The sequence below is a fragment of the Suricata suricatta genome, chromosome 3 (assembly GCF_006229205.1).
Source record: "Suricata suricatta isolate VVHF042 chromosome 3, meerkat_22Aug2017_6uvM2_HiC, whole genome shotgun sequence".
NCBI classification, from domain to species: Eukaryota; Metazoa; Chordata; class Mammalia; order Carnivora; family Herpestidae; genus Suricata; species Suricata suricatta.
In genome coordinates, this window is record NC_043702.1 from 12,974,573 (window position 1) to 12,997,709 (window position 23,137).

At 42.8% G+C, this 23,137-nt stretch overlaps 1 protein-coding gene and 1 long non-coding RNA gene across 2 annotated transcripts in view; one reads left to right on the forward strand and one right to left on the reverse strand.

The window, feature by feature from the left end:
* The window catches only part of DOCK10 (dedicator of cytokinesis 10), a 205,965-nt gene extending 193,341 nt beyond the window's left edge, over window positions 1–12,624 (forward strand). Inside the window, exons 49-54 of the mRNA XM_029932877.1 lie at window positions 263–409; window positions 2,604–2,814; window positions 4,601–4,791; window positions 6,661–6,761; window positions 6,913–7,051; window positions 11,882–12,624. Coding sequence (XP_029788737.1) covers window positions 263–409; window positions 2,604–2,814; window positions 4,601–4,791; window positions 6,661–6,761; window positions 6,913–7,051; window positions 11,882–11,998 — 906 coding nt within the window. The 3' untranslated portion in view covers window positions 11,999–12,624. The remainder of the gene's footprint in view (window positions 1–262; window positions 410–2,603; window positions 2,815–4,600; window positions 4,792–6,660; window positions 6,762–6,912; window positions 7,052–11,881) is intronic.
* Window positions 12,625–13,587: 963 nt separating this feature from the next.
* Window positions 13,588–22,770, reverse strand: LOC115287366. The gene is made up of 3 exons (XR_003906451.1): window positions 22,594–22,770; window positions 18,440–18,528; window positions 13,588–13,794 (listed from the first exon to the last, which is right to left on the reverse strand). It is a non-coding gene; the product is annotated as an uncharacterized LOC115287366 (long non-coding RNA).
* Window positions 22,771–23,137: the final 367 nt, after the last annotated feature.

Below are 23,137 nucleotides of genomic sequence, written 5' to 3' on the forward strand. Positions count from 1 at the left end.
TCTACCAACAGAGAAGAAAAGTGTAAGATTATCTCCAGAGTCTGTGACCTGGTGGAGAGCATTTCATTATTGGCTGATACTAATATGATATTTTGTTTCCTTTATGTTACTTTTTCTTTCAGTTTTACAGGGTGCTAATCAATGGCTTGGATGACAACCAAAAGACTGGATATATTATTTAAGTAAATAGCTTTTGTTTTGTTTGTGATTTGCAACTCGAGTTCCCTAATAAAATGGGTGGTTCACTGTGCGTTTCCCGTAGGGCTTTTTTGAAGAGGAGGAAGGTAAAGAGTATATTTATAAAGAGCCTAAGCTGACAGGCCTCTCGGAGATTTCTCAAAGGCTGCTCAAGCTCTATGCAGATAAATTTGGCGCAGACAATGTGAAAATAATCCAGGATTCCAACAAGGTAAAGGAAAATCAGTAACCGTGCACATAGGAAAAACTGACTGGTTTTTTAAATTTGTAACTGTATTGGTTACAGTTTTCTTTTTCTGCCCTACTACAATGTAATCTACCTCAACTAGATTGGAGGTTTTGCCTGTGTATTTATTGGTTGGTTGATTGACGATTTTTTTTCTCAAAAACGTTACATGTGTTTATTTGAGTAACTTTTAGGTAACCTTAGAAACAATTTACTAAATTCTTCTGCCATAGGTTACTTGCATTTGAATAACAATCGGGTTAAAGTGATTGGGCCCAGTGGTGGAGTCAGAGGAAACAGAAAAATATTTGTCCTGTCACGAAGGTTTTCCAGAGTCACACCAGTTGTGACATCTATCCCCTATGACAGTACACTTGCTGATTACATTTGTAGTAACCTGTGAACATCGGTTTCACCTCCTCATGGCTCCACCAAGCAAATGCTGACAGCTTCTGCTTAGATTACTCAGAATCTTCTAGTAAACTTACATTCATCTAGCCAACTTCCATTAAGCACCTAGTCCAGGGCAGTCCCAGAACTAAGACCCAGAGTCTGTTCCTTCCAGAGCTCACGGTTCACAAGGGGTTAAGAAGAGGCGGATACATGCAAACAGTTAATTAAAGAGTCCAAGAGGGTTCCAAGGGAGACGGGTCCAAGTCACACGGAGAGAGTTCAGGGCTCCGTGAACAGCTCATTCTGGGCTGGCCAGCGCTTCGCGGAGGATGGGTGTCTGCTCTGGGAACTACAGCAAGAAGGCGTTTGCTGGAAGCAGGGGGCATTCTGGCAAGCCCAGCACAGGCGATGCCAGGGAGGAATGAGAACGGGGAAGGGGGGGCGTATTTACAGAACGACAGGTCTCTGCAGCACAGGTTGGATAGAAAAGTATAGCAGAGGGACACATCTCAAAGAGCTGGTTTGTGCCCAGGTGTAGAGGCCATTGTTGGGCCACCAAACAAAAGGTCTTTTTTTCTCCCATCCTCTTGTACGCAGCTGGTATTCAGAAGGATTGGACATGAGACTCCTGAGTCTGGGCAGAAATTGTCACAATGTGCCCATCTTTCTCTCCCTTAGTGTGAAAGGTACAGTCCTCTGCCCCTTAAAGGTGGAAAGAGCTAGAATCACCCTCGTGGTGGCACTCCCAAAGAGGAAACAGAGAGAGAGTCTGGCGAGATGAGAAAAATGCCCAGTGTGGTGTCAAACAGCTGGAGGCTCATCATGCCATCCAGCCATCCATCTTGGAGAAGCCAGCTAACCACTCTGAATCTCCTTTTTTTTTTAATCTGTAAAGTAGATACAGTTATCCTCATCTTACAGTATAATTTTAGGAACATTATAAATAAGCTCATGAGCTTCCTCAAATTTCTGGAATCAGATAGGCAGTGAGTAGGTAAACAGATGGAGAAATCTGGAGGAAGCTTAAAAATCCTTCCAAAAATCTTTAGAAGAGAGGCTGAGAATCATCTCTTCCAACCTTGAAAAATGCCCTGGCTTTTCTTGGGACGCCCTTCCCCCAAGCCTGTCTTCCTTGCAATTTCTGAAGTTTATTCACCAAAACAGAATTAGTAAAGAAATTATATAGAATGATTTATTGCAGATAAGAGAAGGTATTAGAGAAACTGAAAATAAATATATTTGCAATCATGAGACAAGCTAATCAGTTAACCCACTAAGCAGACAAAGAACCTCCTTCTCCGGCTCAGGTCATGATCTCACAGCCCATGAGTTCAAGCCCTGGGCTGGGCTCTGTGCCGACAGCGCAGAGCCTAGAGCCTGCTTCGGATTCTGTGTCTCCCTCTCTCTCTGCCCCTCCTCTTCTCAAGCTCTGTCTCCCTTCTCTCTTTCTCTCAAAAATAAATAAACATCAAGAAAAAAAGAAAGAAAAGAAAGGATTCTGTGAAACGCCATGGCCAGGTGCTTATGTTTGGAAGAGCCTCGTTCCTGGGAAGTTTGGCTCCAGCCCTACCTCTACCACCCTCTGGCTGCCTGACACAGTCCAGCCAGTTGCTCTTTCCCTAGTTCCAGGGCCACCATCAACTGAAAGGATACGATTGCCTACTCCTCCCCCAAGGGGACAGGGACAGGCTTTCAGATGCCAACCAAGGGAACACAGAGCTCCCCCTGGCCTTCCGGAGCACATGTGGCTCACCTCTCTCTCTTTCACCATCCTGTGTTCACCCAGGTAAACCCCAAGGATCTGGACCCCAAATATGCCTACATCCAGGTGACCTATGTCACACCATTCTTCGAGGAAAAGGAGATAGAGGACCGGAAGACGGACTTCGAAATGCACCACAACATCAACCGCTTTGTCTTTGAGACGCCCTTCACGCTGTCGGGCAAGAAGCACGGCGGGGTGGAGGAGCAGTGCAAGCGGAGGACGGTCCTGACCAGTGAGTACGGCCCGGCCCGGCTGGAGCGCCTGCGGGGCGCAGACCCCCTCGTTCCCAGGCGGGGGGCCTGTTCCAGGCTTGCAGACAAGCACCCAAAAGGTGCTAAATTAGGAATGCTAATGTCCCCTCCCTTGGGAAGTCAACCAGGAGAGAAGCTGTCCATACAGTCTCCTCATCTGCCTCTTCCCTATAGACATCATGGCCGCAACGGTCATGGTACCAGTGTCCTGGGAAAGGCGTTCTGAACTCACCTCCCCTCTCTCCCTAAGCCCACCCCCGGTTACTGGGGGGTTAGCAGCTCTCAGAGTTGTGTGCTTGGAGGCAAGCCTCTAAACCATTCTGGAACCATTCCTTTTTTTTCTTTTATAATTTATTGTCAAGTTGGTTTCCATATAACACCCAGTGCTCATCCCGACAAGTGCCCTCCTCCATGCCCATCAGCCCCCACCTCCTCCCCGCTCCCCCATCAGCCCTCAGTTTGTTCTCATATTCAAGAGTCTCTCATGGTTTGCCTCCCTCCCTCTCCCCACCTATTTTTCCCCTTCCCCTCCCCATAGTCCTTTGCTGAGGTTCTCCTGTTAGACTTATGAGTGAAAACATATGGTATCTGTCCTCTGCCTGACTTGTTTCACTCAGCATGACATCCTCGAGGTCCATCCACGTTGCCATGAATGGCCAGATTTCATTCTTTGTCATTGCCATGTAACATTCCATTGTATACATAGACCACATCTTCTTGATCCATTCATCAGTTGATGGACGTTTTGGCTTTTTCCGGAACCATTCCTAACATGTCAACTGAACACAGGGCATGGCCTCCCACATCCCCGCCGGCACTGTCTAGATCTAGTCTATGACCAGGTGGTCTTCTCACTTACTGAGAAAACATCTTGTGAGTGCCTGCTAGGTGCCGGGCCCTGTTCTGGGAACCGAAACAAATAAAACATGATTCTTGCCCTCACCGCTCACGGTCTGGTAGGAGAAAGCCAAGGAAAGCAAGACATTCAGGTGAGCAGAGCATGAGAAAGAAAATGGGAATACCCCAGGCAGACTGAGGAGAAAGACACATGAGGGCATTCTGGAAGAATCCTGAGAGATGAGCAGCCCTGGATAGCGCAATCGTACGCCAATAGCAGTGTCATCCAGATTATAGGACGCCTTCCTCTTCGGGAAACTTTTCAGAATTTTTATAAAAATTAGAACAAAGTGATGATAATGTGCTATTTGGTATAGATGTAAGCACCCGTTAGCGTGGCCTGGTGTCGTTTTCATTTGAATTACAAGTTGTGAGGAAAACTGCAATCTTTTCAGTGGTGGGAGACTGTAAAGGCCTTGATCCAGCCCATAGAATGAGGACATGTTGGCTCGCCAAGTGTGGAAGAGTGAGCCAGGCAAGAGCAGTTGGGCCCAAACTAAGAGATGTTAGACACCATAGTACATGGGGAAAAAACAACTCACATACACAGAAAACGTGCAGAGTGGAATGTGCTGTGTATAAAAGAGAGATACAAGGGGCTCCTGCCTGGGTGGCTTAGTCAGTTAAGCGACCAACTTTGGCTCAGGTTGGCTCAGGTCATGATCTTGAAGTGCGTGGGTTCAAGCCTGGCATCGGGCTCAGTGCTGACAGCTCAGAGCCTGGAGCCTGCTTCCGATTCTATGTCTCCCTCTCTCTCTGCCCCTACCCCACTTGCACTTGTGTGTGTGTGTGTGTGTGTGTGTGTGCACGCACACGCACGTGTGTGTTCTCTCAAAAATAATTACATCCTTTCGCATTGCTTTTGTGCAGCGAGTCACTTGTTCCCCTACGTGAAGAAGAGAATACAAGTCATAAGCCAGTCAAGCACAGAACTGAATCCTATCGAAGTGGCAATTGACGAGATGTCCAAGAAGGTTTCCGAGCTGAATCAGCTTTGCACGATGGACGAGGTGGACATGATCCGACTGCAGCTCAAAGTCCAAGGAAGTGTCAGCGTGAAGGTAGGCTTTGTCCAGAGCGGAGACGCACACGGCCAATGGCACCTGGTATCGAACGCCCTAGACATTTTTTTAAAAATGGTGTAAGAAACACGTTTCTGTTCCCGATACCATTTCGCAACTTTTTCTGAGTCTTTAAAACTTTGTTTCATTGTAAGGTACAGGTTTATGATGCCAAACACCAGGAGATACGCCTTTTTCTTTAAGTTTAGCTGAAATAAAATTTCTTCTTCCTCAATCCTCCTTTCCTGTCTTCTCCGGATAAACTCTGTTCTGTATTTGAAAATCTAATGAGCAAATGAATGAATAACAAATGCGGCCGTCTCATAAATATCCGTCAGCAACAGCCTTATGAAATGTTCAAAAACAAATCCTTTAAAAATGTTTATACGTTCGCACGATGTGTGTCGATATTTATCAGACTGTCAGCGGCCTGATAAGAAGCAGATGGCTGCTCGCTGTGGGCGATTAAAGAAAAGAGAGCGAACAGACTATTTGCAGAAGTATAAGCAGCATTTAGGAAAAACAACCAGGTGGGCACAGGGGATAGCAAGACCGAGGGGCTGTTACCCTCTAGATCCGAAGGTTGGGCGGAGACAAGAGTGAGTCGAAGCAGAGACAGAGCTGGTAGAGCCAGCTGCTGACGGAGGCTGCCTCAGCGAGAGAGAGGACCATGCAGAGGACACCCTGGGCCACAACACCCAGACCCGCTGGGACTAGGGAGATTCAGGTGAGGCACTCGCTTTGGGCACAAAATGGAAGCGGGCATCAAGAACCTCAGTACCCAAGATAAAATAATATTTATGCAGTAGTTTTTAAATAAAGAACAATGCCAACAATGTATAATGAACAAAGAGTTAAAATTTTAAAGCAGGGCAGGCCCGTAACAATGCCCTGTGGAATGATATAGGAGCCCAAGGCAAAAAGGAAAAATCGGTGATGCTGATCCTGATATTGACCTGCTCGTCTCGTCCCCGCCCCCGTTTTCTCCATGTCCCCAGGGCTGACTCAAAATACTAAAAATAATTTTTTTTAAGCCGAAGGCAAAAGAACCATTGTTATGCTCCAAACAGGACAGGTTCGCTTAGCATAGAGCTGTGTCAAGGAGAGTGCACACTGGATCGGGAGAAGCAGCGGCAGCGTGCTGGGAACGCCTGGCAGGCACGGGCATCTGAAGACAGCTCAAATGCAGTATTAACTTCCTTCTGCCATGACCTTATGGCTTCCAGGCCCCACACTCACATTGAGACTAGAAGCACTAAAGGACATGGACTGTGTCACGAGTGGGCGCCTACTCATGTGTGGGAGCCTGAATGGGACCCAGCATGGTGCATTCATTCAGCAAATCTGAGAAATGCTTCCTCCGGCCAGAATCTAGGCCAGACTGTCCAGTGGAACCCAGTAAAACAGTGACCCCAACGGTGGTGCGTGCTCCACTACCACCACGGAATGTCTGCTCTTCATAGTGAAGTGTTGACTTGAATGTGAATAGAAAGATATATATATATAAGTAGTGCATCACACATTTGATTTCACAGATATTAAAACTAAATTTAAGTAAATATGAATGAGTCTAGTTTTTAAAGATATTAAGAACATAACAGCACGAGCAGCGTGTGGATGTGACAAAAATGGGAAACGATGGACACGTGACAGTGAGAGAAGGGTAGTGTGGGGCACAGCATCCTTCAGTAACTTACTGACTTCCGAGTTTGGGGGCAGCAGAGAAGACAGGTGACAAAACAGTACACCACGCAGCAACAGGAGGGGATGTGGGTGCTTGTGGTTGGTGTCACTCCTTCTGGCGGTGGAGAAGGCGCCCTCCAAGGGGAAGAAGAGATCGTCCTCAGACATTTGTCTTTTCCCCCATAGGTTAATGCCGGGCCGATGGCCTACGCACGAGCCTTTCTTGAAGAAACCAATGCGAAGAGATACCCTGACAACCAAGTAAAACTCCTGAAGGAAATATTCAGGTGAGCTTTTCGTTGTTGGAAAGTTCTGGAGCTCCTTCAGGCAGGAGCCACCTGACCCACCCTCTTCAAGGTCGCAGAGTCTCTCCGCGGCCTGACTTTGGGTCCCGCTTTCTGGGGCTGGTTACTCACATGCTTATTACTGTCCCTACAGGCAGTTCGCCGACGCGTGTGGGCAAGCCCTGGACGTGAATGAGCGTCTCATCAAGGAGGACCAGCTGGAGTACCAGGAAGAGCTGAGGTCCCATTACAAGGACATGCTCGGTGAACTCTCCACAATCATGAATGAGCAGGTAAGACGTTCCTGGAGGCGGCCCAAGCTGCCGGTTCATGGAAAGCGCCCATTTTATCCCCAGTGCCGGAAGGCCTGTAAACGTCTCTTTTCTCGTGCGAACACCATGGCATTCGTTGAGTTGTTTGCTCCTCCGTGCAGAGATCAGGTTGGGGAAAAATCTATTTAAAAAAAAAAAGAAGATGAGACCCCAGGTCATTTCAAATGTTTTCAGCTATGTTTATCCAAACCATAGGAGATATTGGCTTTCTAGAAGAGATGGAACCTATTAGGCAGGAACACCGGGTGGCATTGCATGAGGTTTGCTGCCACTCCTTGTCACCCTGGATGTAGGACCTCACAAGTCCCAGCTGCGATGGGAAATGCCACAGTTCTGCCACCAGGGGTCGCTGCACCTTAGGAAGACCAGCGGGACTGCCGAGGGTCCCGGCTTTTTTTTTGCTTTTTTTTTTTTTTTTATAGTTTATTGTCAAGTTGGTTTCCATATAACACCCAGCGCTCTTCCCCACAAGTGCCCTCCTCCATGCCCATCACCCCCCACTTCCCTTTTCCCCTCCCCCTTCAGCCCTCAGTTTGTTTTCAGTATTCAAGAGTCTCTTGTGATTTGCCTCCCTCCCTCTCCCTCTTTTTCCCCCCTTCCCCTCCCCATGGTCCTCTGTTAAGTTTCTCCTGTTAGACCTATGAGTGAAAACATATGATATCTGTCCTTCGGGTCCTGGCTTTTTAAGGTGGAGACAGCCTCTGCAGGGGCTGAGCCTCCTGAAGATGTGCAAAACTGGGTAAAATCCAATCCTTTACCCCACCAGCAAGTCATCGTGATTTCTAGCATGTAGCTAGCATGTGCTATAAAGCTGTGCACAAAATCTGGATATTCATTAATCCCTGTACTTTGGTGGGACAGATAATCAAGTGGTCCAAAGCCAAGTGCTATTCTATGGCTTCCCAGCATCCATCAACTCTCACACTGGACCTGGACATCTTATTACCCATGGTCCCCTCCAGGACTTAGATGTGCTCTTTAAGGCATAATTGAGTGAGTGTGACAATTTTCCTGAAAGTGCCTAGTGCATAGTACCCACTCATTAAAAATCTGTTTCCCTTCATCTATTTAGGTGGCCTAGGACTATCCACACTATTCACAAAGCATGAAATGTTTTCTTCTAAGTGCATTTCCCATATGGTTTTTTTTCTGCTTTTTCATCTTTAATGTTTATTTAATTTTGAGAGAGAGAGATAGAATGCAAGCAGGGGAGGGGCAGAGAGAGAGGGAGATACATAATCTGAAGCAGGCTCCAGGCTCCATGTTGTCAACACAGAGACCGATGCGGAGCTCAAACTAACAAGCCATGAGATCACAGCCTGAGCCAAAGTCGGGCACTTAACATGAGCCACCCAGGCACCCCTCCTTTAACCACATTTTAAACTCTCCAGAGTAGCTAGAGAAAGACATTGGTTAATTGACTTATGTGGGATAGGACTGACTTATCCTGGATAGGATTCCTCAATGAGGGGTTATTATTAGTGGTTTCAGATTATTAGGAGATGATGGGAATTAAAAGCTCAAGAGAGAAGCTTCTATTGCACGGGGTGATCATAAATCTGATCATGAAACAAAAAGGACACTCAATGGAGCTTAAAGTTGGGAAAGGTGGTGAAGAAATGCTTGTCTGGAACTATAATTGCATCTGACCTTGAAACTTCCGGCAAAAAATGTTTTTCTCTTTTTTTCCTGGCAGCTCTGTCGTGGTCCGTGTCTGTACAGCTTCTGCTCCTCTGTGTCTAGTATTTCCCTCAGTACTATAAGCAAAAGTGGTATGTTTTTCTTTCCTTATGTCTATACCTTCCTTCGTGGCCCTCTGGTCTGCCTCTCTCTTCCTAATTGTTCATATTCCCCAGACATCTCCATAGTGGCTGGTGTCCTCTGAACATCTAATTAGAACAACTTTATTTACATTTCAAGATAGGTTGATGTGGGGCGGGGAGTAAAGGGGGGCTGGGAGGTAGCAGAAAGTTTGTCGATTAAAGTTAACAATTTAGCTTTTTTTTTTTTTTTTTAATTTTGAGAGAGAGAAAGAGAGAGAGAGCACACGCCCACAGGGGAAGGTCAGGGAGAGAAAGAACAGGAAAGAGAATCCCAAGCCATGGAGCCCGATTCAGCGCTCAAACTCAAGAACCGTGAGATCATCACCTAAGCCCATGACTTGAGTTGAAATCAAGAGTGGGACACTTAACCGACTGAGCCATCCAGCCACTCCAACAACTTAATTTTTAAAAAGGAAATTCGTACCCTACCAATTTAGAAAATCTATTTGATTGAGCTCATTTGTATCCAAAACAAAGATTCAATATACCTCAAATTGCAACAAAAACCAAAATAAAACAAACAAAAGAAATAAAAGCAAGAACCAGGTGATTAAGAAGAGAGAAAGATAATTTTTTCCCAGGAAACCTTTGCTAAAAGAAGCAAACTTTGACTTTGTGCTTCCTGGAAACTGACACAAAGAAAAGAAATGGATGGGTTACACAGATCTTATTATTCAGTAACATAGATTGGTCTGGATGAAAGATAAACTTTTTCCCAGTCCTGGAAATTTGTCACATCAGTATTTATATAGGGGACAATGACTACAATATGTATCATGTAACATGTACATGCTATCTTCAAAAAAAGTTTTCCTTAAAAATGATTTACTCTATTTTATGGGCATTCTACATTTCCACCTTAGATTAAAATGAGGACAAAGTATTAACTTCTAGCTCTGAGAATCTAGAGGAGGAACTAGTTAATAATTATCCATCATAAGTCTAAATTGTCTATAGCAAAACCAAAGTTGTCTAGTAAAGCAAAATAAGCTATTTTCATGACAAATATTGATACGTGTTATTTGTTGGTTGTAATGAACAATTTCCTGAAATCAGAAACAGACAGTCAGTGATAAAGATCTATAAAGTCCATAGTATTTTAAAGACTGGGTACTTATCTCTGTTCAGATTCACAACAACAACAAAACAATGATTTGCTTCTTTTCTCAATATTTCTTAATGAAAAGGCACGAGGCCATAATGATTGGTTTCAGACTGTAGTGGAGGAAAGAGTAGTCAAATTTTAGTATAATCTTGTAATGCATGAACGAACCATAATCTGTAATGCGTGAATACATTCACATATTTTTATACTCATGACATGGTCTGGAAAAGTTACATATGTAATTACAGGAAAGAGAGAAAGTCTACCATTGAACTTTTAAAAATAGAAATAGTGGGGCATTCACTTTTGAATGTCTGCTCTCTGAGAACTTTCTTATTATTCTTCCTTTCTGATCTTAGACTCTATTAAACTTTTGCCTCCTGCTCAATAAATAAATAAACAGTGATAGAATATATACAGAATTTTAGAAAAATAGAAACAGAATTAATTGGGATGCCTGGGTGGCTCAGTCGGTTAAGTGTCCGACTCCAGCCCAGGTCATGATCCCACAGGGTCTGTGCTGACAGCTCAGAGCCTGGAGCCTGCTTCAGGTTCTGTGTCTCCCTCTCTCTCTGCCCCTCCCCTGCTCAAAAGTAAAAAATAAAACATTTTTTTAAAAATTTAAAAAAAAAAGAAAGAGAATTAATTATGCAATTCTTTCCAAGAGTGTCCAGAAAAGTCTTAGCTAACGGGGTATCCTAAAGCCACCTACTTAGTGAAAGAAATGTCAGTGTAAGAAAAGAGATGGAAGGAGATGAAGAGGATGCTGGTGTGTAAAATGAAGACGTTGAAGTAAAGCAATTTGAGTTGCTAAACGACAGGCAGAAAATAACTACCTTTATAGGTGGCCAGGATGCCACACTATTTTATGAGTAGCCAAAAACATCAAAGCCTCCTCTGAGGGAGGCGTAAGAGATACACGGAAGTAACCGGATGAAACATAAGTATAAGCTGCTCATTCGGAGTCTGCTTCAGCGCTGAGGATGACAGCACCGCGAAGTCAGCAGTGAGAATGGATCGCAAATATAAAATACAGAGAGGAACAGATCTACTCTGTTATAGTGCCAAGTAGGCAAGATGCAAAGTCTATTGCTCTGGGAGTTTCAGATCCTCTATGCACACATTATGTCCCAAGTTACTGAAGCAGAGCTTGTGGCCTTGATCATCAGAATTTGTTGGCAGTATAGGATTCCCAGATGCTTGGTGCCTTGGGCAGACAGAAGTGTTAATCTGTCTTGAAAGAGGGTAGAGCTAAACCACAGTAATGTGTGAAGGGAGTGGGAAAATCTTCATAACTAGAAATTTGAAATATTCATGACATCTCTTCTTTACAGAGATAACATCATAGAGATGCCTGGGGGGGGTCTACTGTTGTTATTATATTGACATATCATTATTTGATCTGACAGAAGAGTATTTGGCACATTAATTTTATTTTCAAAGGCGAATCAGATCAAGGTATATTTTTTCTTACCTTATATTTCCATGAATGCAAGCATTTAAGTGACCTTTCAGATGTTTTTCTTTTTTGGCATATGACAATATGAATTCTAAACTTTTAGAATCAAGTAAAATTCCAGAATTACTCAGATACGATCACAAAGTCATTTATTTATAAATTTATATGTGATAGCGGAAGAGTATGGTGAAGCTATTTGAAATCTTGTTTACAGCATGGGCTTGGGGGTGGGGGGGCGGGAATTCTTCAGAACCACTGGGATGGGTACATTTCCAAAAGCTTGCAGAATCCCTGGGGGGAAGAAAAAGGTCCCTGTTCTGGGTTTTAATTTTGTGTCTGGTGCTATTAATAGGAACCTCTCTCTTTTCGTTCTGTTTTGTCCTGTTGTATTTTGCCCTGTCAAGATTACGTACAGGGACGACCCGTCAAAGCGCGGAGCGGAGCGAACTTGCCCTCGAGTAACTAGCAGGCCGGCCCCGGCTCCGCCCACCGTGTCCATCACGACCAGTGAGGAAGCCTGAGGGGGGCTGTGCACCAGACACCCTCCCAGGGACCCTTCTGAATTTGCAGCTCATCTCGGGGAAGAGACAGACTTAATTTATTTGAAGTTTTTATAGTGTTAATATTTTTTTTACCTCGCTAGCTTGAGAATTTCGCCAGCCTCCGGTTTTGCACATTTCTTATGATTTTTTTTTCCTTTGAGCAGCCTTGATCAAGCCAAGCTGAATACTTGCCGTGAAAGTTCCAACGAATATGTAGCTCAAAAGCAAACCCTAAGTTTGCTGTCAGTTACAGTATGTTCAATACCAAGTCCAGGTACCCATATTTTAAAGGTCAAAGTGAATGTTTTTGTAACATTTAAGCACATTTCAAATGTAAATAGAAGATTGTAAAATATATGGTTTTTACCAAATTTAAAAGAGCCTTTTTAGTTAATACTTATGACAGTGCTAAAATTATATGAATAACATTTCAGATACCATTATATTAAAATATTTGTGTAGGTGTACAAAAATGTTGATAAATACTAATCTTTAAAGTTTGTGGAATTCCTTTATTTGTAATATATGTGCTCTCAAAAGCAATGGGATGTGAAATTATGTATTTTGTTGTTAATAGAAATAAAAAATACAGTTACTTTGCACTAGGTTCCCTTTTGAAGAGTGGGCAAATTACTCCTATACGTGGTTCACTGGATGGGATGCCTACAAATGCAATCTTACACTCACTACTTTTGGTGCCTTTTCAAAAAGTCAGGAAAAGAACTCAACCTTCAGCCAAGCGGTTCCCCCAAAGATCAACTAGATGGGCCACGGGTGTCCAACTTTAGGTTAGTAGAATGATTGGGGAAGATAGAATGAATCAGAATCTTGAGGATTGTGGTATTTAACAGGACTCTTCACAAAGATTCCATCTCTACACTTGATAAACTTGTGGTGGGATTGCGTGTTCTTGCCTCTTTTGAAGTTAGACTTGACCATGTGACTTTCTTTTGAAATATGAGCGGAAGTGACGTGTGTCATTTTCAGGCAGATACTGAAGCCAGTGAGTGGTTCCGCCCAGTCCCTTCACCAAAGCAGTCACATGGAGATGAAGTCTCTGTCAGCCTGAGTCCCCAAGTGACCACAGTGGGCATGCACACACACACACACACACACGCACACACACACACACACACACACATCATTTCCCACTAACTTTGTCGAACATGGAGTCTAAGTAAGAAATACATTTGGTTGTATTAAGGTCATCGTGATTCAGGACCTGCTTGTTACTGCAGCATTTTGAGATCATCCTGGCTGATCTGTGTTTTCGACAGAGTTGTGACTGATGTTCAGCCAGGTTTGGGAACCACTAACACACCCTACCTCCTCCCCCAGCCAACACTAGCAGCAGTAAGACAGAACTAAGCTGCCTCCAGATGCAGAAGGCAAGCACAGAAATATCATTTTTTTATGTTTTTTATTTATTTTTGAGAGACAGAGAGACAGTGCGAGCAGGGGAGGATCAGAGAGAGAGGGAGACACAGAATCCGAAGCAGGCTCCAGGCTCTGGGCTAGCTGTCAGCACAGAGCCCAATGTGGTGTTGAACCCATGAACTGTGAGATCATGACCTGAGCCAAAGCTGGACACTTAACCGACTGAGCCACCCAGGCGCCCCAGGAATATCATTTTATATTCATCCTCCACAGCCCTTCCATTGGTCCAGCCTCAAATTAAGAGGCTTTGGCCAATTCGTCTTTCTCCTTCAAAAGTCCATTGGCCAGTCCACAGAGGGCCACAAAGGAAGGTCAAGCTTAGAAGACATATTTAAATTCTGTGAACACAGAAGTGATGGGACAATATATTAGATGAAAACTGATCACTCAAAATTTATGGACTGTTCTTTTCTGAAATAGAACTCACAGATTAATTTAAAAAAAAAAAAGCGATGAACCAACCTCTGCTTCAAGGTATCACTCCCAGCTTCATTCTGAGTCCAGCTCTCTGGGTATCTGGCTGGCGGGGTTAGAATCTTTGCTCCTCTCATCTAATTTCCTCATCACTCAGGCCCCAGGAACTTGGGAATACTCTTCTCCTGCCATTGTTCCCACCCAATTCCCACCTTAACGTTCAAATCTTTGAGCCCATCCCAACCCACTCACCCACCACCCGCCCCAATGACACTGTCAGCAATGGGATGCTTGTCCAAATCTTCAAATAAACTCTCTAAGGAAGTAATCAAAAATAATATTTTTTACTCCCACTAAATGCCACATAGACTAGTTTTTGCATCACAAGCAACTATATGTTAGATAGCTTCCTTGTGGTTTGCCCCAAAATGGTTCCTAGAGCAAGTAGTTTAGATGCAACTGCTCTAGAGAAAATGAACTAAGACCATTCTGCCTTAACAGCATCGAAACGTGCCCTGCACAATCCTAAAGGATTGTATTCCTTCCTTCTTTCTTTAAATTTTATTTTAGAGAGAGAGCAAATGAGCTGGGGAAAGGGACAGAAGGAGAGAGAGAGAGAGAGAGAGAGAGAGAGAGAGAGAAAGAGAGAGAGAATGAGAGAATGAATCTTAGGCTGCAGGCTCATCATGGAGCCCAGCCCGGGGCTCAGTCTCACAACCCTGGATCATGGCCTGAGCCAAAATCAAGAGTCAGAGGCTCAACAAACTGAGCCACCCAGGTGCCCCTTCTTCCTTCTTTAGACCAGATGCATGGAACTGGCTTCTCAGACTGAAGCTAACACACACGTCTTATCTGTTGCACATGGTGTCTTTAGTTTTTTCAATTAGATATCAACACTTAAATATTTGGACACATATAAAATTCCGGCTTCTTGGTATCTATTAAAAATTCAGGCTCTCTGGCAATGCTGGATTCACATTCCCACATGACAACAATCAGTTAGAATGGAGGCACTGTTGATCCCATTACATGTGCTTTCCAGCTTGCCAGAGTCCTAATTGGCACCAGGCCCTAACTGACTTACACCAGATCAGCCCCCCTTATTCATACTTCCTGCCTAGACCCCAGGGGCATGTGCAGATCCCTATTCAAACTTTTTATAGGTGAGCATAGTGATCACTAGATGTGGACAGCAGATCATCTGCTTCAGAATCAAGCAGGACACATGTTAAAATGCACATTTCTGGGTTTTATCAGCCTCCTGAAATAGAAATCCCTAGAAACCATCCCCAGCTCCATGCAACTCTTAGGCACAACAGGGTATAAAAATTCCACTGAGTACTCTAATTAACTACCTCTAAAAATGTCCTTTGCAGGAGACTATGCCTTGTAAACCAGAGACCTGATTTTTAGTTGCCAAGACACTGAATTCTTATTTTATATTTTTCATCTTTATATAACCTCTCTCAAAACAATCTACAGTATTTTACTCAAATTAATAACTCCTCAAGATAAGCTCAGTAAAAAAATGGTAGTAAATTTCACAGTTCTACAAATGGAAAGAATAAAAATAAGACAAGTGGCATCATTTTCCTTCTTTACCCTGGAGAGTATCCAATACAGAATATGTGGAACTGGTGCTTGGATGCAGTCCTGGCTCGGTCCACCATCCATTCATCACCTCACCCAGTATCTACCTCTCTTTCCATTCTCATTTTAAAGTGCAAAATTCACAGCCTATAAAAAAATTAAAGTGTTTCCCTCATTTTTGGTGACAATTACCTTACAAACAAGCGTCCGTTATCCAAAGTCACCCAGTATGGCCCTACTGTAACTGTTTTCCCATTCATTTAGAAACCAATATGGGGCACCTGGGTGGCGCAGTCAGTTAAGCATCCGGCTTCGGCTCAGGTCAGATCTCACGGTTCGTGGTTCAAGCCCCGCATCGGGCTCTGTGCTGACAGTTAGCTCAGAGCCTGGAGCCTGTTTCGGATTCTGTGTCTCCCTCTCTCTCTGACCCTCCCCTGCTCCAGCTGTCTCTCTCTGTCTCTCAAAAATAAAAAATAAAAAAGCAATAAAAAAAAAAAAGAAACCAATATGAATGGGCCCATCAACCTGTTTCCTTCAGAATGACATACAGCTTTCTGAAAAATGGAGAACATGTTATAGGGAAGTATCAACTTTCAGAATCCTGAACTTTGCAAGATGTCACCATATTTGCAGAATGATTTTTCATCTTATAGCATAGTAGAATTCCATAAAGACAGATAGACGGATAGATAGATAGATAGATAGATAGATAGATAGATAGATAGATAGATAGATAGATATGTATTCATTGAGAATATTCTTATGAGCAATTAGGAAATGAAACAAATTTGAAAGCAAATGTGACAAATGATCCCAAATCACACTTTAAATTTGCTCATAACAAGTGGTCCCCATATCTTCTACTCCCACATTTGTATCAGTGAAAAATTATATATATTTAAAGACATATCATATTATATGCTGATATGTAATACTTTGTTCAGAAAATGGTAAGGTACAGGCATGACTAATGTTCAAGAATCTCTTCAGGAAGTCCCTGGTCCCCTTCTAGTTTCTTCTCCTGCCTGTTTGCTTATATGTACCCTTAACTTAGAGCTCACTTGGAAACAAAAAACAAAACCTATGCTGTGCCTCCTTCTGACTGAAAGATCCTTTTTCCTTTTCTCCAACCACACAAATCCAACCCATAGACCTCAGGACCATGTCAACTCATACCTGTGGTTCCTTTAGGACTGAAACACCACACCAACTCCATCCTTTAGGACTGAGACACCCATTCTGTCAGCTGCTGGGACCCCTGCAAGCTAAGGGCTCTCAACTGAGTCCCCTGGCACAAGGTCGCATCACTCACCCAGAAGAAGCCTACCCTCAATGGTTGGTTGATGGTGGAAACCGTAAAGGCCTGGCTTCATTGCCTCAATTCAAGACAACTCCAAAAGATCATCTTGGCTTTGATGTTAGCCAGCTCCTAACTGAGGCCATCTGGAGCTACATCACAGTTCAGCTCCTCCCTATGCCCAATCATCCTCTGAAGAGGATTCCCAAAAAGGGCTGATTGATTCCCAATACATTTCCTGCATGGACATCTCCACATAGACTCTTTTTCTTTGGGAATGGCTCAAGTCTACAGCTTTCCAAATGTTCTGTTTATGACCCTTGTTCACCTGGATTTCACATTCTCTGCCTCTCATTGGCCATGTTGCCTTTAATCACCTTTTTTCCTTTTCTTAATTATGTTTTTATTTCACATGTCCATGTATTCTTTCCAACCATGTCATGCCTTCATTGAAGGCATATTGTGTCTTAATCTTCCTTGTGATCTTGGCATTCAGATTGCTGAGCTGCACTTCAGAGTTCTGGAGCCAAGTTCTCAAACTTCTGTCAGGATGAAGCAGTTCCAGAAAAACATTAGGGCGGGGGACAGGGAGCAGAGGGAGGAAGGCCAGACTGTGGGAAGATGGGTTTAAGGACAGAAGTCATCGTAGGAGTGAGTGTCCTCGAATTTCTTTTTTTTAATTTTTAATGTTTATTTATTTTTGAGAGAGAGAAACCGAGGGTATGAGTGAGGGAGGAAAAAGAGAGGAAGACACAGAACTCAAAGCAGGTCTAGGCTCCACGCTATCTGCACAGAGCCAATGTGGAGTTCAAACTCACGAACTATGAGATCATGACCTGAGCCAAAGTCAGATGCTTAATTGGCTGAGCCATTCTCAAATCTCCTTTTTAAGATAATGTTTTTTAAAATATTGGAGTTTACTGCTTTCTTGTTTCTTTTCCATTTTCCATTTTGCTACTGAAATATTTGACACTAGATACATTTATGTATAGGAACAAATTTTGGCAAAATTATTAATAATATGAAGTTTTGATTTGGGAGCTTCCCAGCTCCTCTTTGCCCCCAGTTCCCATAGATTCTCATGCCCTCCCCATCTCATGCCTCACTGTGGTCCCTACTCTCACTCTTCACCCAGCCCTATCTACCTTAGGCGTAGAGCCCACACCTTTCCCATCCATGCTTGGAACCAAATGATTCCAATTCAAATGCCAATTCCAATCAAAGATAGGTTGTTGCCTGGGATGCTGGATTGGGGAAGATTACGTGAGGCCACCTCTGTTCCCAGAAGATATGAGCAACCAGCCGTGTATTGGGCACAGAAGCCAGGAATGGCAGTGTACCTGTTGTGTCTTTGCCATCTGTTCATGAACCCTCCCCAAAGGCTAACATCAAGTTATCTCAAACTATAGTGTCACTGACTGATTATAGGAGAGAGTGCTCTGTTTCCTGGGAAAATTAATATCCTCAACCAATAATCTTTAACCCAAGGAAGTGCATTTCTAATTGCTGGAACTGTTGATCTTCAGATATTCTGCCATTAAAGCTCTTCCTTAACCCACACGCCTCTCCACCATCTCCCTGGATAGGCAATCAACTCTTCCATCGAGGCTAAACTCATCCCTGAAAATATTCAGTTAAATTAGATCTAAGTGAAGTAGTAAATGAGTTACAAAAAATCATACCTGTTAACTGTCCAAAGTTTCAACTAAGTATGTCCTTGAGCCACTCACTGAAGCTCTCTAAGAGAGGGACATGATCACCACTGACCAAGCTGTTGAGAGAATTAAGTGAATAAAAGAGATGGGTGGATACATTGTAGAGTGTTGTATATACATGTTGTTAGTTGCTAGTTGAGCATTTTTAATTATCAATCCTACCAACTCACTCTACCTTCCCCCACCATCCCAATGCAGTCAGTATCTGATTCTCCTAAGTCTTAGATAACATTCAAAGTCTGATGGGTACTGAGAGAACACCCAAGGATAATGAGTGCCAATAAATAGAGCTTGAAAACATGAGAAAGGTTTTCTCATAAAATACTGAATTTTTTAAGAGGAGGGGGTAAAAGTAGTTGAAGACATCAAAGGGGGGACATTGGAGAGTCCCCTTGGCAGTCCTTTGCAGCCCACCCTACTTATGGCCTTAGAATAAAGAGAATCTCTATGGTCTACTTAGAGAACACGGTCCTATCCTGGCCAGTAGCACATTTGCCTGAAATGGAACATGGTAAGTGTAGATTTACCCATGGGCACAAGAGAGGAGCTGTGAGTAATAGGGGGCAAATAAGCAGATACACAAGTCTGGGATCAGAATCTGGGTGATTAGGTGTTGTGAGTGAATTACTAAGATGAGAAAATATCAACCAAAGAAAGAAATTCCCGTGAAAGCTCTAAACTCTTTTGCCTCCCCCCTTGCCTCTTGATATTCCTATAGGGAATGCATGTGCTTGGGGATGGGAAGTAAGAGAAGAATAATTTGGTGGCATGATCATAAATCACAAGTCTCAAGAGAAATGCTATAGAAAGCACATAAAGTTGATCTTACAGGAATAAGGAGGGAAAGATAGATCAAAACATGTCCAAATGGGGTTCATAAAGGTCACTTGGAGAAGGCAATGGTGATTAAGCCTGAGTAATTGAGCAAAGGTTTACAAAGAACAGCTTTAAATAACACTAATGTCCAGGCTTCTCCAGAGGAATCTGCTTGCAATTCTCTTAATCATTAATATTAATATCCAACTATAAAGTCATTGTTTCTTGGATATATTCCTAATGAATAAAAGATATTTGCTTTTGAGGCTGATGACTTCTTTCATGTTTCATCAAGAGCAACACAACTATAGCTACTAAATCCAGCTTTTAAGTTATAAATAAGATAGTGAAGGGTATTTGAAGGGTATTTTATTGAACAGAGTGGCCCACTGACCAAGGAAGTCTGTTTCACAATACTTACATGGAAGTTAGTAAGCCTCTTTGGATTTCTAGGGGCCTCATCTTATGCAATGTTATTTTTCCCTTCAGATGAGAAATTTTATTTATTTTGGGGAGGGGAGGCATAATTTAAAAAAAATAACTAAGATAATAGAAAATTCTAAAATTCAACTTAAATCCATTTTTTTAAAAAAGGAATTTTTACTTTTTAGCAAAAGTCAAGTAAACTAGAAATCTAGCCAGAAAGATTCTGGACTGTTCTTTGAAAATATTTCCTGCAGTGACCCCATGCCATGAGAGGCCTTTCACCACCTCGGCTCAAAACTCTTACCTTGGATCCAGAGAGCCAAATGACCCTTCACTTCTATGGAGTAGTTGTCAGTGTTCAGTCTCTCCCTTCTGAAGAAAGAGCTGAGCAAAACAGACACTGACTCTATTAGGTGTATTGTATTCATTTTTCCTAAGCTAAAGGAGTCAGGAAGGGTGTGGCCCCTCACTCTGCCTTTAACATTTAGAAGAGCTGAAAAGAGCATTCCTTTCTAGAAAGAAATGGTCCCCATTAAGATGTTAAGTTGCAGGGGCACCTGGGTGGCTCAGTTGGTTCAGCATCCCCACTTCAGCTCAGGTCATGAGGTCAAGCCCCAGGTTGGGCTCTGTGCTGACAGCTCAGAGCCTGGAGCCTGCTTCCAATTCTGTGTCTCCCTCTCTCTCGGCCCCTGCTTGCACTCTGCATATCTCTCTCAAACATAAATAAACATTAAAAAAAATTTTTTTTAAAGAAATAAAGATTTAAGTTGCAAATCATGATGCAAATCAATCTGTACCTTTAAGGGATCCTGGTTCAGATGCCACGGATAGTTATATTTTTTACTGCTGGAAATGGTTGAGAACAAAACAATAACAGGTTTATAAAACCATCACTCATTCACCGCCTCCTGGAGCATAATTCTGGTGTGTAACTGTGCTAACAGAGTCCGTGACTCTGTTAAAAGAAGCAGGGTTTTCCCCCATCTTTCTTTCCTGTCTTACTGCTGGTCCTGCTTGGAATGAGTCAGAGCCCCAAGACGGGGTGGGTAGATGCCACTCCCCAGAAATGGGGATTTCCTAACCTCATACATTTGGCAAGAAGGAAATGAGATTGAGATGTTTAAAAACATGCAGGGAACACAGTTGAGTCTAGCCCAGCAAAGCAAGCCAGTTCTTCCCTGACTCCCAGGCAGATCCCACCAGCCCTCGGGAGTCTGAGGTTTGCCATTTGCAAAAGCTCCCAGAAGATGAGGCATCTGTTTCTGGGAGGCATCATGGCCACATTATTTTATACCTCTAAAAATAACTTCCATTTGGCATGATGCACAACTACATCATTAAAAAGTTGAATTCTCAAATCAAGCTGTCCATAGGATCACAGGATGCCTTAATTTGAAGAATGGGTTGTATTATGTTAGTTATTTCGATGGTCCCAGTCTCATCAAACGAGGAGCACTTCCACTCTGAGGAAGAGTGCCTTGGGCAAAAACTTGGGGCCCTTGGAGGACTGTGTGGCTGCAACCAGCCCCCTCTTCTGGAAGCCATAGAAATAGCTCCTGGGTGGAGTCACTGAAAATATCTCCACCTTTCACCTCAGAAATAGTTGTGAGTGCAGTGTTCATCTTGAGTGAAGACCATGCTTTACTTTCTAATTCGTCTCCTGTCTTTATTGGAATTAGCAACTTCTTAGATGATCTATGTATCATACCAGATGATGTGTCCTTTGAAGTCTGAAGGTTAGCATATTCTCCTTTTTAAAATTAAGAACTAACCTTCTCCTTGTCAGAATTCCTCATTTGTATTTTCTAACAAATGTACTAACAAATTTCTAACAAATGTACTCCTATGAAGATACAGAGTTCTCTTTTGATCATTTCTGGCACTTAACTACTTAACTTTAACTAATCCTTTGTGGTATGACCAAGTGAAGTGTCATAGGGCATTGAAAGTCTTTGGCTGAAGACAAGTTCCTTGGCAATAAACTCAACTCTAAATCAAACTTCCAGAATACCACTGCACTAAAAAAATTGGCAAATAAGCATTGCAAGACACAGCTTCAATACAGTATTTATTGAAATGCTCATCATCTCCAGGATAATGAAGATCTATAAACTGTAAGATGACTATTAAATATATGGTTCATGGCTATGGACTTAAGAACTTTACGTTGTAATAAATAGCTTAAGAATAACAGAAGTATTGGTTAACCTGCCAGAAAAGTTCAGTGGTAGATCTAGTTTCTAAGATGGCTACATCTATAAGATTCCAACACTTTTCAGATTTTAGCTCTGACTTTCTTTTTATCGACCTATACTAAGGCATAGATTGCATTCCTATATGGCTGGAAACAGATCCAAGACTACAGCCAAACAGACTCAAACAGTCAAATACGGGACAGTCATCACAGCCATCAGCTGTGTAAAGGAGAAATAAATACATGTTGTCACATGCAACTAAGACCTGGGTAGTTATCCACATGCATTTATGAGGCACCAGCTAAATGATGCAATGTGAAATTCCAAGAAAATTCTCAGGCTTTAATCTCATTAGATCAGACCAGTGGTTCTCAAAATATGGTCGTCAGCCTCTCCCAGGAACAGGACCAGCAATTGCTGGGAATGTACTTAAAATGCATAGGTCCCATCCCAGTCCTACAGAAGTGTAAACTTGGGGAGGGGACCAGCAATTTTTGTTTTCACAAGCACTTCAAGTGATTCGGAATCACTGTAAAGTTTTAAAAACCACTGACCTAGATCGTATGTCCCTCCTTAAGCCAATCATAGTCCATAAGTCATCAGGCCTGGAGCTGTGGTGTGGGTCAGTAACCCCAGAATTATCTCCAACCCATGGGGCAGGTCCTGATAATGTGCATTTCTTACCAGCTCCTGGGTGATTCTGATGCTGCCGGTTTAGCACACTTGGAGAATCCCGGTTTAAGGCCAAGAGTGCATCTGGAGTGGCTCATTGGGAAATCAACCTTCTATTAACAAAAGAAGAAAACAAAGAAGGATCACAGTCAGGGAACAAATGTAAATCACAGCTGCATTCTTATTGAAACAAAGAGTTCTTATGGAAGACATCAAGCAACCTCCAATATTCTCCAACAATTCTGCAGGGACAGGGAAATCTGGAGCCACAAAAAAGAATCTCATCTGTCTTTTAGTTCATGAAGTTGATTGAGACATAAACTGATTTTTTTTTGTCTCTTCAATTTTGCTGAAATTCAATACAGATCTGAGAAATCAAATAAAAGACAGCAGTTTTTGCTACAGAAAGCCATGTATTATTTCAGATGTGATGTGAGCTGTCACACAAATCTTTCCTAGTACAATTCACTGAAGATAAATATAGTGTTTAAGGAGACAGTGTCTATATATCAAGCAATTCAGTCATTTTGATCCATTCTAGTGAAACCAAGTTTCA